The following is an 18,567-nucleotide window of genomic DNA, read 5'->3' as shown; positions in this document are numbered from 1 at the left end:
AGTGGTGATGTCAAAAGCATCTATTGTGACCTTGTGATTCTGGACGAGTTTGGCAAGCAAGTGCTTGCCACTGATGGCTACTTACTAAGCGGGGCGAACCTCTACTTATAAGGGCGGAGGATGGAGTACTTGTAAGGCGGAGGGATAGAAGACATGAGGCAAGTCTGTCCATCAGGAGTACGGAGGACTACTGAGAGCTCGTACCTTCCTCTCTTCGATTCTACTGTTGGTATATGTGCAAGGGTGTCCTCGAGACTTCGCCTGTTGTGTTGTTTCCATGCTCTCTTTTCGCACTCGTGGAGAAGAATGTGAAGGTGTGCAGAAGCACAGGGGTGGGCGGCTAAAGTGGGCGGAAAATGCAGTCTATCACAAACTAACAGGGCATCTTAGCGTGGGGAACTATCAAGGTTAGAGGTTGACGATATCCTTTTTGACGGATCACGGAGTCTAGCTTCTAAGATCTAAGGTGTCCAGTTCCACAGGAGCCGGATGCCAAATCTCCATCTTTTCTCAAGAGTGAGAGCTAGCGAGTGTGTGCTGTCCGCATTATCCTCGGGCTGTTATTCGTGGGAAAACGCGAGCCGGCAGCCCACTGAGGGTTGCCCAATTTCCCGTCCGAGCGCTGAGTTGCGCTCTGGCCATTTAGTCTTGAAGCCTAGTGAGTTCACAGTATCGTCGAGATCCGCTCGTTTGGCTGGTGGAACACTCCGCCAAGTTGACTCGGTACTCGAGATTTGGAGACAGAGGATCGAAAGGCCTACGAGCATGTCGGAGGAATCAAAGGGAGAGAAGCCATCGGAGCAGGATTCAGGGAAGCTGATTGAAAGTCGCTAAGAATAAATCACAACGATGCTAGGCGAGCCCAGGCAAACCAAGGCAAACGAGTGACCTGACCCTGGACGGCTACTTGCCACCCGCCGAGTCCGAAGCCTGGGATTGAGGGACTGAGGTACCGAGGAGGACTCCAAGGAGGACCACAAGGCCCTCCGTTCGAACTACTCGCTCGCCAGCAGTCTGGAGCTGGACGGAGTACCTGGTAGTGGTAGCAATGGTGGGCATGTGCATAAGCTACGAGTAAGGAGTGACCACTGACCAGCTTCCATGCATCGCCCGTCGTACCACCTCGTCGTCCAGTTTAATCAGTCTAACCCCCTCATTCACCCACAAAGCCCACTACATGCCTGCAGCGTCCTCCCCCGTACCTCGTAGTAGGTGCCCGCTTCCACCTGAGCCGCCGCCCCATTGACTATGCCAGAGGAAGGAAGAGCCACAGCCCGGGCCCAAGCCCAAGCCATAGGCCATAGGCAATAGGCAATACTCCGTACTCGGTAGGAAATAGGCGCTATTCACTGCCAATGCACTGCAGTTTGCTCATCTTCGGCGTCCCCCAAAGCCAGTTCCAAGCTGAGGGTGCTCCCTTCTCGCTCTCCCGCCGCCACTCCCTGCCTTTTGACTCCCCCATCCTCGATTCGAGCAATCCTCAGTCTATTCGCTATTCTTCTGCCTACCAGGACCACTTGCCATTGCTGTACTGGAATCACTCGTTCGCCCCTTTCAGTTTCCATCGATCTACGTGCCCTCAATCAAATCCATCTCAAGTAGCACTTTGGTACGGGGTGCGTTGATATTACCTTCACTCCATTCTCTCAGTCCAGGACGGGGACCTGCTCTGTACTTTTAGCCCGAGGGTCCGTCCCAGTGCCGGTCCCAGCCACACACCCGTCTTGCAATCACTACTGCCACTCCGTCCTCTCACCTCACCAATCCGCCTCTGCCCTCGTTTCGGCTCGCCGAGTCTCGTCATCTTCACTGCTACCATCCAGCTTCCTAATCCACCGCTCCTTCGCGATTCTATCCAATTCATCCTCCCAGTCGATTTGCTTCCCAGCGTCGACCTTTGCGCATGATCGCCAATCTGACTACATCACACTTTTGAGCGCACAGAGGATCTTTGGGCCTTTGCAGGCCACCGTTCGCCCCACATGAGTGGCAGCGCTGCCACTCAGCCCTCGTCCGGTATGGTCTGACCTTCCCGACAAAGCATCGAGAATCTAGAAACCAGAAACTGTCTTCTAGCTCATTGCCGCCACGGCGCACGCCCTTTACTAACGTCTCTCTACCTAGGCGCCGTTGTCCAAGACCAAAACCCGAACGATACCTCTATCACTCCCGCCACCGACTTGTCACCCGTTATTCCACAAAGCAATGACACAATGACAGAGAAGTCCAGCAAACAACCTGCGCTTGTCAATATTCCATCTCGTACCTCCTCAAATCAGAAATTTTCTGAGCTTAATTCCACCGTACCTGCAGCTCCCGCCGTCCCCAATGAACCTCCTCCGTCGCCCAGAAGAGGTTCCAAACGCAGCCTCCTGAGCAGAAGTAGGAACAACAGCAAAAGCAGTCGAAAGTCCGCCAGAGCTGCCCGCACCGCCGATTCCTCCAAGGAACCCATTCCCAGCCTTCCACAAAACGAAGCATCTCGACCCGAAAAGAAAACACGATCTGGGTTTCTCGCCTTCCTCAATTGTTGCAGTCCGCAAGAGGATTTTGATGCTTCAAAGTCGGATGATCCTGACGTCGCCGCAAAGAAAATCAAAATTCAACCCACTGCCCAACGGGCGCCTCGCCCTCAAGAGCACACGGAAGTGACGGAGAACGAAAAGCCTTTGGAGAAGGTGGGTACTGAGGCCAATTCGTCTCAAGGTGCGACCGCAAGCGAGAGGAATGGCGAGCTTTCAGAGAAGAATCCGCTCGAAGACTCCAGGCCGAAGATTTCAAGTGAAGAGGCGACCCATCAACGAGTCGCCCCAGTATCTAGTGGCACGATACCCAATTCCACTCTTAAAGATGCTGGTTCTTCGGAGCACGAGGTAGCTTCGAGTAGCCAACAGGATCAGTTGAAGACGACAACTCTTGTTTTGCCTGATCAAATCACGGCCCCGAATGTGAATATCATCAGTCCGACACCTGTTGAGCCTGAGCACCCCACCAATGTTCAAAGGCAAGACGGGAATAGCAAGAGGAGCAGCGATGTTGAAATGCCAGACGCGACAGATGGGTCTGCAATCGAAGAAGAGCCTTTGGATGAGCCACCACAGCCAGCCGAACAACTACCTCATGCACCTCTTCCTCCACCTCCACCTTTAGTGAAGCGACAAGAACAGGTTGGCACCAAAGAAGTACCTCCTGTGCCAGAAGCGAATCCCGAAAAAACCGCATGGCTGTTACCTCCGATCCAGCCACACCTGCAAGGTCGAAAGTGCCTGGTGCTTGATTTGGACGAGACACTGGTTCATAGCAGCTTCAAAATTCTCAATCAAGCTGATTTCACGATTCCAGTGGAGATCGAGGGCCAATATCACAATGTTTATGTGATCAAAAGACCTGGGGTTGATGCGTTTATGAAAAGAGTTGGTGAGCTGTATGAAGTGGTGGTCTTCACCGCGTCGGTCTCCAAATATGGAGATCCTCTACTAGATCAGCTCGATATTCATCACGTTGTTCACCACAGATTATTCAGAGAGAGCTGCTACAACCATCAAGGGAACTATGTCAAGGTGAGCATTTTTCGACCCTAGCCTAGAGATATATCGAGTGGAGCTAACGTAGGGCAGGACTTGTCTCAGGTCGGAAGAGACCTGAAGGAAACGATCATCATCGATAATTCACCGACGTCGTACATATTTCATCCACAGCATGCGGTTCCGATTAGCTCGTGGTTCTCGGATGCACATGATAATGAGCTTCTGGACCTAATACCTGTGCTTGAGGACTTGGCGGGTCCGAAAGTGCAAGATGTCAGCTTAGTCTTAGATGTGGCACTATGAGCTCAAGAGATTATTGCTTCTAGGGGATGAGTTGAGCCTCTTCAATTCTTGTGTTCGTATTAGAGAGAAGGGTTATAACACCGAAAAAGTCTATTGGCATATTCTAGCGCGGCGTCTGTCATTGACCCTATCGATGCCGGGTGGCTCACCAGAGTGTGAAGAGGTTGTTCCGCGCATGGGTGCCAGACCAAAGGGCAAGGGATGGAGAAGCGCATCCTAAAATTGAAATTTACATAATTATCCGAGGGGAGAGTTTACCTGCATGACTACACTACCTATTCGAGATTCGGACCGTCTCCCTCGGCTCTTGGTCGAAAAGGAGCGGGTCTATCCACGACTGGGACGGGGATTGTTTCTTTTGTTGATTTTGAAATTGATTTGCATATGTGCAGGCAAGCATTTGGTATTACCGGGATTGAATCGAAGGACCGAAAGACACCAAAGAGAGAATCGAAGCAAGCGTGAGATATTTTTCATTGTGAGATACAGGTCTGTGCAGTCGAGGAATGGCTAGTACTTGTAAGTAAGGAGAGACGGCTTGTGATTGATGAATATAGCAAACCAGATCGGATCGAATCAGAACAGAACTGGTCGAGCTGGCCTGTGGCAGAGCAGAGAAGCTTCCGTTTTCATTTGAACCCATTCAGTTTCTGTTCGAAAGCCCTCGGCTCATTTGATTTTGCGCAAATGGATGGCGATGGCGATGGCGATGGCGATGGCGATGGCGATGGGGCTGTGTCGGGAGGTGATATGGTGGACTGGTAGTAGTTCGCTGAATTCAAAACCCAATTACAAGGTCGAGACAGAATAACAGAGATCTTTACATTATCCAATTCACAATTCACTACGGCATGTAATCTTCTGATATTGTGATCGTAGACGTCTCGTCTCGTCTCGTCTCGTCTGGTCTCTCTTTCCCTCTGGCTTTTCTTGCTTCCTACTGCTTATCACCCAAGGGCCGCAAATACATCACAGCCCGTCCACAAACTCCTTCACCAGCGTCCCGGCCTCCTCCGGCGCCTCGACGCAATGCCAATGCCCAACCCCTTTCAGCACCTCCAACCGCTTTCTCGCAGGGTCAGTGCCCAGCTGGCTGAGGATATACTCACAGCCGGCCAACGGCGCGCTCTTGTCCACGTCGCCGGCAATGATAAGCATTGGGCATTTCGCACCCGCATAGTCAGGCGGCGAAGCGTGCTCGATCGCCCGACAGTTCGCGATGTAGCCCGAGGGGTCCTGGGAGAGCAGCATTTCGCGGATGAAGGCCTTTTGGAGTGTTGTGGCGCGCGGCCCAGTTGCGGCATTGGGAATCGTGTTGGCCATGCTTTCTATTCCGTCTTTTGGTGGCGGCGTGGTGTGTTAGACAACAAGAGAGAGAGGGGAAAGGGGAGACCAAGGCAGGGCACAGATCCAGAGGCTCACTTACCCTTCTGCACAATCGGGACCCTTTGCTTAAACACATTCGAAACGGCCTCACTGGGATGCACTGGGCCAATGCACACACCAGCGACGACCCTGTGCGGCGCCGTCGAAGCCAGGTACGTCGGCAGCATTCCGCCCATCGAATAGCCTACCACAACGGCCCTGGAAACCTTGAGATAGTCTAGAAGGCCCAGGACATCCTTCCCGATCAGTGGGATAGACGTCTCGTGCCCGTCGTCGTATTTCGATCGCCCTGCTCCGTAGTTGTCGAATACGATGCATCGGAATGAGCTCAGGTAAGGGGTGATGATAGGGAAGTAGTAGTTCTGCGTGGAGCCGAGGCCGTGCACAAAGACTATGGTCGTTGGTGCTGTTGGATCTGGCGAGGACGAGGACGACGATGGTGATGGTGCCATGTCGGTGTAGTGCAGCGAGTGGCCGTTGATCTCTGCGAACGGCATCTTGAAGGCCGAAGGGGGTTTTCTTCGCGATGTGATGGGATGCCGATGGGGCGTGTTTGGTTCAATTCAAGCTCCAGCCCAGGGAGATATTTGAAGAATCAAAGAACTTCCAAGCTCATGCACCTCTGTAGAGCACCTCGTCATTTTTATTCCCTCTCATCAATACTCTGTCGTTCAAACAAACTGTGGTTTGATGATGTCGTCGGCTTCGGGATCTTTTCGGATGGCTATCACATTCAGGGGACGGGCCGAGCACACGTTTTTGTCGGGTTCTGAAGCGCTCTCTGCTTTCATCTTTAATTCGCGTTTTGACGAGCGACTGTTCGGATTCAATCATAGATACTGTCTTGCAATGTGCTTGTCGGAGCATATTGCTGTTCGGACTGTGCGACGTGAACTTGTAGGTACGAGTACTCCGTGCCTAGATGCTCCGTATATACGGGCTACTAACCATTTAGCCAGTTAGGAGTGGTTACGAGTAGTAGTAGGAGGTGAGACAATTGGTCTCTCCCGAAGGTGCAGAGTGGGAACGGAATAGCGGCTAATCTCATTTCTCTCATTTCCTTCTGGTGCAAGTCAGCGGCGTTGGTTTTTCCCCAAGTGGAAGCAGCACAAAGTCCCATGATTGATGGAATTGATTGGACTCAGTCTAGCGTGCCTCTCCAGCTTTTACAAGGGCAATCCTGCAACATGCTGATTGAGAGAATGTTGTGCATCGAACATCGACGGATGATGGGTGGTTGGCCTTACGAGGAATGGTTTAGGCCAGGCATAGCTGACAGGGGTGTGGATCATTTCGAGATGACTGCAGGACACACGCAATCAACCACCATCAACGACTGTGGTCCAACTGATGGCTATTTCACTCGTGATCACTGAGTTTTTGCACGCGTTGAATGGGGGTGTTGCAATTCTGATAGAGTGCGTTCTACTCCATACTGTGGACGAGGCACAGAACGGGCCTCCTAGGCTCTTAGGGGCCGGGGCACCTTTGGTGGCGTTCTTGCCAAGATGACGGTGGCTATTGCCGAATGGCGGCTGCTGTTCTCCCTGCCCGTCGGAGGTTCAGTCCCCTGGAATAATATTAGAATAGGCTTGCTAGTGCCACTTCGGGGACACCTACTTACGTGTTCACCTGTCAAGTTTAAGTGCTCTTAGTCCAGTTAGTAGGAGGGACTCAGGGCCCGTATCCATATTACGAGATACCCATTCACTGTAAAGAGCTTGAACCCCGTCAATCAGCTCAAGGTGACCAGGCTTACAGGTACGGATACAAAGCACGCGTTCTGGTGGCTTGCTCTCGTCGCCCTTCTCATCTCTCCGAGCATTTGCCTGGGGCCTGGGCCTCCCCTGCTCCCCTAAATTTTTAACCTTGACTCGTGGTGGTGCTATCCCCGACGTTCCAACTGGCACTACAGTTCGGACTTCTGAACCTCAACGCTTTTCCCACCCCCAAGGCCTGGCGAATGCACTGGAGTGGCCAGAGGAGCCATCTTCGTCCCCCCAAGACATTCTGTGTACGCCGGACCGCATGCAAGCTGCAAGCCTGCAACTCTCAGCATACGGACGACTGTGCTGCAGCTGCATCTGCATCTGCATCTGCATCTGTAACTGCGACAATCAATCTCACCACTTGCACCATCGACCACCTCCACCACCACCACACTACGACGGCCACCCTTCTCCTTCTCTAATCCTTTCTCTTCACTTCTTATCTCGTTCTCTTTGCTTCCCTTTCGTATATTCGGCACTTTGTGCCTGTTCCATTCGCTCCACTCTTCACTGTCACGGTGTTTCTCAGCCATGTCTCCAGATGTGCGGCTATGCCTCCCCTGGGCATTTAGTCTGATCCTTCTGTTCACCACCGTATCTCAGGCATTCTATATCCCAGGTACGTGATCTCGTTCACCGATAACGAAGCCGTGCAGAGATCCCTGACGCTTTCCAAGGCTACTCGATACGCAGCTACCGCGACGATGAGAATGTCCCTTTGCTCGTGAACAAGGTCTACTCCGACAGCAGCCCTCTGCAGTATGCTTACTTTGACCTCCCCTTCGTCTGCCCTCCCACTGGCCACAAACATCATGGCTCGTCTTTCGCGAGCGGCCACAGCATTCCCCTCAACCTAGGAGAGGTGCTTCGAGGTGATCGAATCAAGACCTCGGACCTCGAGATCAACATGGGCCAAGATGTCGAGTGTCAATATCTGTGTGATCGAGTAGTAGGTCGCAACGAGATGCAGTGGGCACAACAGCTGATCGAAGGCGGCTATGTCACCGAATGGATCCTCGACAATCTTCCCGGTGCTACTTCTTTTGTCACCCCTGATCGAGCTCGAAAATACTACGCTGCCGGCTTCAAGATGGGTTACAAAGCACTCGACATGGCCTCAGGAAAGGAAAGATTCTATTTGAACAACCATTACACTCTTGTCGTCCGTTGGCGTACCGCTCCCGGTCGAGCTGGTAATAATGGAGGCAAAGTCATTGTAGGTTTTGAGGTGTATGCGAAAAGTATCTATGGAGCTCATCGCAACGAAACTGGATGTCCTCTCGACGTGTCCGGCGACAACGAACCTTTATGTCTTTACATGCCATCTAATAACGGGGTTTTGAAGGCGCAGTACGCAGATTCGTCGTATGTCCCCGAAGAGGTGGTAGACATGAACGACGGTGCGACTATGACTATCCCCTATACTTACTCGGTCTACTTCCGGGAGACCAATGACGTTGAATGGGCCAACCGTTGGGATCTCTACTTCAACGATCAATCGGAGAGCACGTTTACCCATTGGCTGGCGATCATGAACTCTTTGATCATATCCGGAATCCTTGGCGCTGTCTGCATCGTGATCTGGGGTCGAACCACGCAAGGAGACGTCAAGGGCAGAGGTGACGGTGTACTCGAGGAGGCACGGTTGCGCATCGTCAAACGCGTGGAAAAGAAGAACTTTGGAGCTGGTCTTCTTGAGAAAATTGCCGAGACTGGACCAGACGATGATATGTCTTCAGATGAGGAACCCATGGAGGAGATCAGCGGGTGGAAACTCCTGCATGGGGATGTCTTTAGACCTCCACCATATGGTGGACTACTTGCTCCTCTGGTCGGATCCGGAATGCAACTCGTCTTTATGGTCGCTGGTCTCTTGACGCTCAGTTGTATCGGAGTGTTGAACCCGAGCTGGAGAGGAGGATTTTTGAGTGTCGGGGTCGGCTTGTTTGTATTCGCTGGCGGGTTCTCCGGATACTTCTCAGCACGCGTGTACAAGACATTTGGGGGCCAGAACTGGCGTAAGAACACCATGATGGTAAGCCAAGCTGACTTTGTTGTTTGAAGGAGCCGCCATAAGCTGACCTTGCACAGACCGCTCTTCTCTTTCCGGGCCTTCTCTTTACTCTGGTGTTTGTGCTCAACCTGTTCACATGGGCTCAGGCATCGTCGACAGCACTCCCATTCTCTACGCTGCTGGCCCTAGCCTGCTTATGGCTTCTGATTCAACTTCCTCTGGTCCATTTGGGCTCGTTTTATGGCTTCCACCGCTCCCCAGCTTGGGAGCATCCAACACGAACGAACACGATCCCACGTCAGATCCCTCCGCAAGCGTGGTACCGGAGACACCAGATTACGCTGGCACTCAGCGCGGGACTGGTGTCGTTCGCGGTGTTGTTTATTGAACTCATTTTCGTCTTCAAGTCACTCTATCTGGACAAATCGTCCTACTATTACGTGTTCGGATTTTTGAGCATTATATGTGCTCTGTTGACCATCACCATTGCCGAAACGGTGATCATTACAACCTACATACAACTTTGCGCGGAGAACTACCACTGGTGGTGGCAATCATTTTTCGTCGGGGGAGCGTCGGGGTTCTGGATTTTTGTTTATTCGGCATGGTATTATACGACGCGACTCCACATTGAAGGCTTCGTGAGTAGCCTCTTGTTTTTCAGTTACAGTGCGCTGGCATGTGCCGTTTATACCCTGGCGACGGGTACTGTCGGGTTTCTGACAGCCTACATATTCATTCGAAGAATATATGGAGGAGTCAAGGTTGATTGAAGCGGTTGAAGCACCACGATGCTTGTTGCTTTTTGGCTTTTCGGAACGAAGAGCCACTTTAATGTGATAGACGGGCATGGGCTAATGGTCTAGAACGTACAGCGTATCAAAGGACAGGCAATATGAATTAATGCAACCAGAATCACTCGTGATCATTGCTGAATAATTCAGGTCACTTGGCTGAACCTCGTGGGACATGGACAGCCTTGGCTTGTCGAGGGCTTCCGAATACGATTGAGGGTGTGCAACAGGGAGTAATGCGTAGTGAGTAAGACTGTCTCATATTGTCCACACCCGTGGTGCGTCAGAATTACATACACCTACATCGGAGAAGACGGAGATACAGTGTCGGGACATACGGGGTATGAGAGGAAGAGGAGGAGGAGCCTCGGTGGTCTGCCATGTACATGTACTGTATCTTCACACAGGTCGGACCGAATGCTTGGTGCTATCTAGACTATTGCCGTACTCAAGAAGAACTACCCGAACTGGATGAAGAGGTGTCTACCTGATCAAGGAGTGGGCAGAGAGGACCCGACTTCCACACATCACCCAAGGCAGAGAACGACAACATTGTTCTGCGTACTCCGTGCTCCGATCTATACGCCGGATGGACTCCGCTCAACGGGCCTCCCTCGCTTACTAAACTCACGGCCCAGCTAGTCCCACCATCCCAGATTTTACACCTCGCGGTGGAGTCTTGAGCAACAAAAAGTGGAAACCACATTGAATACTTTGGAGGACATCATCGTAGGGCGTGAACGTGGCTGGAGAACAAAGAGAAAAAAGAGAGACAATGTTAATGCCGATGTCCGTTATAATCCATGGCCATCAGCCATCCACCCAGCCATCTGCAGGAGCGGATGGATTATCAACGGATGGCGTTGACATCGCTATTCGGCGCTCGGGGCTCATTCTTGCTGGGAGTTGAGTCCTGTTTGGCTGTAGTACTCGTAGTAATAGCAGTCGTGAAGAGAGAGGTCTCATTCTGCACCGGCTGGCAAGCTGCAGCTTGATGTACAGGGCTTTCTAATGGCCACCGATCACATGTCAGGCTCTTCAGCGTGTGAACCCTGCGTAAACAAAGAGGCTACCTTAGCTAAAGTCACACAAACGTGTTTGTATGTTCTTAGTCCGGATCCGTCGACCCATCAACGCGCCTTTCGGCTTTCGCGATCATGTCATGGGTTCCAACTTTCACCATGGTGGTCGACAAACACAAACGCACGGCTTCAATCTTGACAGCCGCATGTCTTGGACCCAGGCACGGCACCCACGCACCCAGGTGTGAGTCACATTCCCGCATTCGCAATTCGCCCATCCCGTCCTTTCGGGTCTATGTATGGAGGCCATCCAAGAGGCGGGTGGGTATTCAGCTTCTTCTCTACGCCTTACAACACTTTTAAACGCAATACATAATACGACTGGTTGCCAATACAGGTACCCAGCCAGCTGGACCCAGGGTTGAGAGGGTGAAAAGTTGTTCATCAGTCATCATCAATCCATCCCTTTATCCATCCATCTTCATTCATGTGATAAATACCAAGGCTTGTCGTCCTCGCCTGATGGTCAGGATTTGTCTTGTCGATATTCACATACACAGCCAACACCAGTTAAGATCTGCGCTTAGCATCGTCACCTCATACTGATAACAAATCCTCCTATCGCCCCGTCGCTCACCACCCAAGTCACCTATCAGCTGTTGTCGCTAAACCCCCCCCCCCCCCCCGGTAACCTCTCACAGGTCACCAGGCTTGAAACCCCGCAAACTCAAGCCGTTTGGACGCTTGGAGCTTTTGCGACACCCTGAATCGTGATCCCAGCGTTCAGCGCTCCATCATCCCCGCCCGTGGGCCCTGCTTCTTTTATCTGGGCCGAACACGCGGCGACTCATTCTCAGTTCCTCCTTCCCATGCCATCAAATCCCCCACCCTCAGGAGCAATGCCTCCTTTCCTTACCACCACAATTCCCTCCTATTCGGGGCGCACCCGCTCATTGCCAGTCGTTCCTACTGGTCGGAGAGGGTCAGCAATTGCAAGCGCAATAGGCCTGCGCAAGAAGAGCGAACTCGACATCGTCCTAGACGGCGAACCGGACTATATCCACTCTTACTCCACTTTTGACCAGATCAACGGCCACATAGATATCAGATTCGAAAAAGATACTTTGTTTCACGACTTGAGCATCACGTTCGAGGGCGTCAGCACCACCTATGTCGAGAAAATCGCCAGCACAGCACCTACCACCGGTCGCACTACAGGAAGGCACACTTTCTTGAAAGTGCAGCAGCCTATCAACCCCGACTTACTCCCCCAAGATGGCCTTTTTGAAGGCGGCGTCACTTACACCCTTCCCTTCAACTTTGTCGTCCCTGAGCGACTCCTGCCATTCATCTGCACCCACAAGGTGAACCACGAAGAAATAAGGAAGGAGCACACACAACTGCCTCCTAGCCTGGGAGATCCTAGCGTTTCAGGTGAGGGTCACGTCCTTATGGATGACCTTGCGCCGGACATGTCGAAGATAGTCTACTCTATTCGAGCCAGAGCCACCAGGTGGAATGCAGTGGGCCGACTACTCGAACTGGCCGACAAATCCCAGCGTATTAGAGTGGTTCCCGCGCGAGAAGAAGCACCGCCCTTGAACATCGACGAAATGGATTCCGACCATGCCATGCGCAAGGAAAAGAACGTCAAAAAGGGCTTCTTCAAGATTGGCAAGACTGGCCGACTCGTGGCCGAGACAACCCAGCCCAAGTCTCTTCACCTTCCACATCCAAGCAAGCGAACAGGTGAGCCGGTTTCGACCATGGCCACCATCAATCTGCGCTTTGACCCAGCTTCACCTGAGGACGTGCCCCCACTGCTTGATTCAATTGTCAGCAAATTGAGAGTCTACACATTTTTCGGTGCTGCTCCCTACAAAGCCATCCCTGAGGTTCGCAGCTGTGATAATTGGTCATCTTTGCACGGTGTCTACCCTGAAACCATTTCCCTGTCTTCACGATGTTTATCCACTGTCTCCTGGGTGCGTCATGACGGTTCAGAACGACAGAGTTCCTCCTCGTCTTCGGCTCTCTCACGGCGACCGTCTGCATACTCCACCTCTTCCACTTCATCGGTTCTGGAACCGTCTTGCTTGTATCAGGCCGGGTCGCCCTTCTACACTGCGACTATCCTCGTCCCTGTCGCGCTTCAGAATGTATCAGGTACCAGCCGGCCTAAAGTGCTGGTTCCAACATTCCATTCATGCATAGTTTCTCGAATATATTCACTGGAATTGAACCTATCTTATCGCACTCCCGGTGCTAGCATTGCAGCGAGTCATGTTGTCTTGAAGTCCCCAATTCAAATCTCGGCCGCCGGCGGTACACCACCAGCCCATGAACCACAATCGGACCAGGCTATCCTTGCAGAGATTGAAGAACAATTCGGCATTTATGAAGCACAACAACTAGGAGAAATGGACCTCCAGCATGAACTAGGGTTAACTCTGGAAACTCCTGGTTACGAAGAAGCCGTTACAAGCATGACGGCCCCATTACTCGGCACACGGCATATGAGCCTGGCAATGCCGGTCGGACCCTCGAGACGAACTCAATCAGTATCAACACCACCTCTTACCGCTACGGAGACTTCTCCTCCAGAATATCACGTTGGCTCGGGCTTCAACACTTCCAGTCCTAGGGACAGACCAGGGGGACCTAGAACCACAAGTGTGAGTCATTTCGCCAAGTTGAATGCCTGAAATTGTTTTGCTCTTTGTCCTTACTCTCCATCCCTACCTCCTACTTTAAGATAATCCTTTTCTTACTGTCCTTGGTGTAAAGGTGAAAGATGAGACCGAGAATGCCAACGATGATGATCATGATGATCATGATCATGCAGAGACGATCCGAAGATCAAGAGCTTCATGTGAGGAGTGAGATCAGCTCCCAAATGCACGCGCAACTTTTTCTGCGTCATTTTTAGCGATTTTCTTAGATGGATAGAGTGTTGAGAATACACGCTTGATATCTGACTTGCCCTCAGGAATACTACGTCCTTGGAAGTCGTCGACCGAGGCAAAGGTCAACTCAACCTTGGCCTATGGGTCTTGTTGTCCTTGCGCTTTAAAGGATTTACAACACTTCTGATTTAGTTTTCGAGAGCCGGTGAAATATAGCTCTCTCGCGAGTGTCTTTGTGATCCACCGACACCGTGGGCGAGCAAGTCAACCTGAATCACTCGATGCGTCTTGATATGAAGACCCACCACCGTCGAGATTATAGCAGTGGTTCAAAAGTCTTTCCACCTCGACATCTCAAACTTGGAATATGGCAGCTATCCAGGTCCACTGCTGATTTGGACTCGACATCTCGCTATAATCATGAATCAACTTCTATGACTTTGAGCTTTCCTGGTTTAACAGAACCCAGAACCTGTCAGCGCCACCCCAAATTGCAACAGATTATGAGCATGTTATATATGGAAATTTTCTTGACTCGTTTTGAAAACGGAAAGAGGTTGTTGATTTGCTGGGGATCCTTCCTCTGGCGTTTGACGGGATGAATGAATCGATCAGTATCAAGCATACCCGGTTTACAGTTTTGAGCCTTTGAAAGTTACAAATACCCCTTTGTTTATGTTCTCTGCGAGGCACAGAGCCAGTCGATAAGTGACTTATGTATCCCTATCGCTATGAAATTAATCTATCCATTAATCTATTCTACAATCCCTTTCAAACGATCCTACACCTTCCTTTATTGGGTAGTTAGTAACTACCTATATTACTCGAGAACGAAAAACCTAATTACCTTCATTACGTAGTGGCCAGACTTAGTATCCGCCACTGAAGGAGTCTCGGAGATCTCCAATATTCCGAAGTCCGAGGCTACTGAACATCCCGAGACGCTAACCAAAACCACCTGGGTGTCCTGGGCCAGCTATTGGTTCGAGTATAGGATAGTGTCAGTTCAACCACAAACCATAGCTCAATGCGCCATTGATAGTTCTTGGCGCCCAGCTCTGCTGAATTTCCATCCATTCTCTCCAGTAATCCCTGCTATGTGGACGTGGTTGTCTCATCTCTTGAGGTACACCACCAGAGACACATCTTGTTCACCTTCAGCATAACCGTTGAATTAACAAGATACCTGGGCTTGTTTCAGTTCGGGATAGCGCTTCGAAGCATTGCGCCTGTCTATCTCGAACTTCCTGTCCCTATTCTAGGACGGTATCGCAACCACGAGGGTTTGCTCTTCACTCAACAGAACCTTGTCCTATAGAACTTGGCCCGAGCAGTTCCTGATATGGCATTGACAAGTCCTCTGACAACCATACCTCACCCCAAACCCAAGTACTCCCAAGCTTGCCAGTTTTGCAGGTTCAAGAAGGTGAGATGTAAGGATAAGTTTGGATGTTTGCCGTTATAATTCGCCTAACACCAGACAGGTGAAGGTGGACATCCCTGTAAGCAATGTATCGACCACTCAGAGGAGTGTGTCTTTAGTTCCAAAAAGCGTGCGAGGTACAGGGCACCGTCTGGGCGCGAGACGATTTCTCAGCGTATTCAGAGACTCGAATCGATGATCAAAACCGGGTCTGCGACAGCCGACAGCCGCCTTGATGGGGTCGCTGCAGCGTCTGCTTCTGGGGAAGATGCTCTCTCTCCTGGACAAGGTTCCATCCAGGCTACAGGTTCGGGGTCGCTTATCGACTGTGGCTCGCCAACGCGAGTTCGAGAATCTCAGCAAATGATGACCCCCCTATCATGTTGGTCACCATCTTTGGTTCTGACTGGTTCGGACCCAGGTCGCAGACAGACCTTCAATAAATCGACTCCGCTACCCAAATATTCTCAGTCAGACGAACACGCGCATCAACCTCAAGCTCCCAGCTTGAAAGTATCACTACTGGAGGATCGGTCTGCTATGTCAGAGGCGAATGTGACTAATGGTCTTCAGGTGGGTCAGGTAGCCGGTCTTGATCGTGTTCATAGGCTACACCCTCGTGCGAACTTGACAGCGCTTCAACCTGACGCAGACAACGTGGGAACACCAGAAGATTCAAGTCTGCACTCTCATGAAATAGTAAGTGCTTTCCAATCTTCCCGTACTTGAAACTAAAGTAGTCATACTCACAGACGAGTTGGGAGTACAACGGTAGGTAAGTCCACGGCACGTACTGCGACAGACTGTTAACACAACGGCGAAGGTCCACGGTGTGTGCTATCGATATGCTCACCACCGGGGATTCGATGGGTGGAAAGCAGAGTCAAGGCTCCAGGAGTCAAGGATTCGATCTCACGATTTGCAAGAGAAGTCACACGGCGGATGAAGGTTGAGCCAGGACCACTACTTCAATTTAAGCCTCGAGCTCCAGACCCGCCACACAATGTGGCTCGTGACTACTCGAATGGTATGTTCAGGGCAAAAGGGTCCACAGAGTGACAGCTTGCTGATAGCTGTACTCGATAGCATTCTTTGACAGAGCTTTCGAGGCTGAGACAGGTCTCATCGACCGAGGGTGGTTCGACAGCATGTTGACCGCACAACTCCACGGGACCAACAGTGGACATCAAGACCCTTCGTGGTACGCTACTTACAACACCGTGCTCGCCTTCGGGTGTCGAATCACATTGGCCAAAACGCTATCATACTCAAAGACTGTTGAAGCATCGATGGCCTTCTTTGAAAATGCTCTGTCTGTGCAGTCGGACATTCTGCAATGCCGCTCTTCGATCATCAGTGTTCGAGCGCTGACTTTAATGGTAATCGTGCATGAATTCATCCGCCACCACGATGGACCACTAGCCAGCGAGTACTGACAACATGGACAGGCCTACTATACTGAAGCAATCGGGAGTCCTCACTTGGAATACATTTTGGCATCGAACGCTATGCGTCTAGCCATTTCGAAAGGATTGCATCGACAACCTGCCACATCGTGGAACATATCGGAACAAGACACTCGCCAGCGGAACCGCCTCTTCTGGAACATATATGCTCTGGATCGACAGATTTCCCATCGTTCAGGACGGCCGCCGGTAGATACCTGAAATCTGGTATACGTCGAAGCTAAAGGCTAATGCTAAACAGGCAATCGATGATGATGACATCAGTTGTCAGGTGCCCAACACTTTATCGCCTGGTGAAAATATCAATATCCCATTCACAACGATATGCGTGAAACTCCACCAGATCCTTTCCCATGCGTATAAGCGGTTGTCCACTGCCAGGGCACTGCAGCAGTCCACAGCAGAATTGCTCAAGGCAGTGACTGAGCTCGACCAGGAGCTCGTCACATTCAAGCAATCCATCGAGCATCTTATTACCCTGGACGAGCCGTTGGACGAGCAGCGCGTCTTAGCGACCATGCCAACGTTTCAACTCCTTATGCTCCACTTTTTGTACTATGGGCTATTGTTTGAGATTCACGGCCCTCTCATGTTGCCTTGGTTCGACTGCACGATGATCAAGCAGCTGGAATCTTTTCGGTCCCAGGTGGATCGTTCGTGCGCCCTTGTGGCCAAGACTGCACGGGCGGCGATCTTGGCGACCAGACTGGTCCGCCTTGACGCGAATTGTCCGGTATTGTAAGTACCAAGTACCACTCCACTGAGTTCTCACTGTAGCACTAAACGTCTGCACCAGTCTTGCCTTGTACATACCTCACCAAGCACTTATAAACTTATTCACATATATCCTGAGAGATCCAACCTCAGAGACAGTCCAGTCTGATCTTAAATTGATGGAGATAGCGGCAGGGTACGGCTCCCGGGTAGAATTCGAGAGTGATGGCTCGATATCCTGCACGTTCATTCGGGAGTTCACCCACTTTGCCTATACTGCGGTCGATCGAGCAAAGCTGCATCTGTCGCATCATGGTGTCCCAGATCCCGAGTCAGCTGATGTGGGTGGAGTACCTGTCGATGGTGGGGAGTCTCTGATGGATGTTGATCTATCTTCGTACGATCAACAATACTTCCGAGAGGTAAGCCACCTACCGTGCACCGCAATTGGTGTTCCAACCAAGTTCAGCGTATAATAGGTATGCTGTTCTTCTTGAAAAGGCTAATTCATTTTATCTAGCTTGGAGATCTCACTTTCGACATTGATATGGAGTTGTGGAGCTCTCTCGTACCTGTCACAAGCTCCGAGGAAATTGAGGTGAACAGCTTTGCTGGCTGATGCCAGAAACCGCATTAAACAGCTTAATACGGATATTATGCATATCAAAGAACGGAAACCTCAAGCTTGAAATACTTAGCCAACTACTCTACCAGCCTACTATCGCTGGCTCTCGGACATAAGCACCACAAATTCGAGTGAAGAGGAAACCACATAGCTTCCACTACATGTTCTGGAGCTGGACACTCACGCGTCTCACGCGCCTAGTCAGTCTCCAAATTTTGGCGGTTACTTTTGCCTGTCAATATAACATGTCATCTTCCTTCATCATAACTAGCTCAGGAGAATTCTCATGACCAATCAAAGGTATAACAGTACCGACAATGCCGGTGACCAAGCGAATACTTTTCAGAGTACCCGGACAAACCCACAAGATATAGTTTGGACTATTCGGTGGCGTCATGCATCACCGGCGTCAAATACATCCAGCTCAGTCGTTGAAGACCGTACTGAGGTTCCACCAGTTCGCAGGTCCGGCAAGCCGATGCAATTGTGCTGATGTTCGACCGTGCCACTGTCAGTCTGGGTTTTACTAAATGACTATGCATCTTCATGCTTGGTATACCTACCATCCACTGATCGGGATGCATGTGTCTACATATAAATTTTAGGCAGAGGTGCATG

At 51.1% G+C, this 18,567-nt stretch overlaps 5 protein-coding genes across 5 annotated transcripts; 4 read left to right on the top strand and 1 right to left on the bottom strand.

The window, feature by feature from the left end:
• Positions 1 to 2,213: 2,213 nt before the first annotated feature.
• A1O9_07119 (uncharacterized protein) lies at positions 2,214 to 3,830 on the top strand (the record flags this gene model as incomplete). The annotated part of the gene is made up of 2 exons (XM_013404065.1): positions 2,214 to 3,560; positions 3,618 to 3,830. The coding sequence occupies 2 exons, from the start codon at positions 2,214 to 2,216 to the stop codon at positions 3,828 to 3,830; spliced, it is 1,560 nt and encodes a 519-aa protein (XP_013259519.1).
• A 969-nt stretch (positions 3,831 to 4,799) lies between these two features.
• On the bottom strand, positions 4,800 to 5,713 carry A1O9_07118 (uncharacterized protein; the record flags this gene model as incomplete). Its single annotated transcript, XM_013404064.1, has 2 exons — positions 4,800 to 5,167; positions 5,257 to 5,713. The coding sequence occupies 2 exons, from the start codon at positions 5,711 to 5,713 to the stop codon at positions 4,800 to 4,802; spliced, it is 825 nt and encodes a 274-aa protein (XP_013259518.1).
• Positions 5,714 to 7,516: 1,803 nt separating this feature from the next.
• A1O9_07117 (uncharacterized protein) lies at positions 7,517 to 9,772 on the top strand (the record flags this gene model as incomplete). The annotated part of the gene is made up of 3 exons (XM_013404063.1): positions 7,517 to 7,604; positions 7,642 to 9,020; positions 9,077 to 9,772. 3 exons carry the CDS (start codon positions 7,517 to 7,519, stop codon positions 9,770 to 9,772), a joined length of 2,163 nt encoding a protein of 720 aa, XP_013259517.1.
• Positions 9,773 to 11,714: 1,942 nt separating this feature from the next.
• A1O9_07116 (uncharacterized protein) lies at positions 11,715 to 13,520 on the top strand (the record flags this gene model as incomplete). The annotated part of the gene is made up of 1 exon (XM_013404062.1): positions 11,715 to 13,520. The coding sequence occupies one exon, from the start codon at positions 11,715 to 11,717 to the stop codon at positions 13,518 to 13,520; it is 1,806 nt and encodes a 601-aa protein (XP_013259516.1).
• A 2,772-nt stretch (positions 13,521 to 16,292) lies between these two features.
• Positions 16,293 to 17,800, top strand: A1O9_07115 (uncharacterized protein; the record flags this gene model as incomplete). The annotated part of the gene is made up of 4 exons (XM_013404061.1): positions 16,293 to 16,523; positions 16,593 to 16,799; positions 16,852 to 17,348; positions 17,464 to 17,800. 4 exons carry the CDS (start codon positions 16,293 to 16,295, stop codon positions 17,798 to 17,800), a joined length of 1,272 nt encoding a protein of 423 aa, XP_013259515.1.
• Between the last annotated feature and the right edge of the window lie 767 nt (positions 17,801 to 18,567).

The sequence above is a fragment of the Exophiala aquamarina genome (genome assembly GCF_000709125.1).
Source record: "Exophiala aquamarina CBS 119918 chromosome Unknown aczIA-supercont1.5, whole genome shotgun sequence".
NCBI lineage: Eukaryota > Fungi > Ascomycota > Eurotiomycetes > Chaetothyriales > Herpotrichiellaceae > Exophiala > Exophiala aquamarina.
The sequence above is the reverse complement of the archived record's forward strand: the minus strand, read 5'-3'. Positions and strand labels throughout refer to the sequence as shown.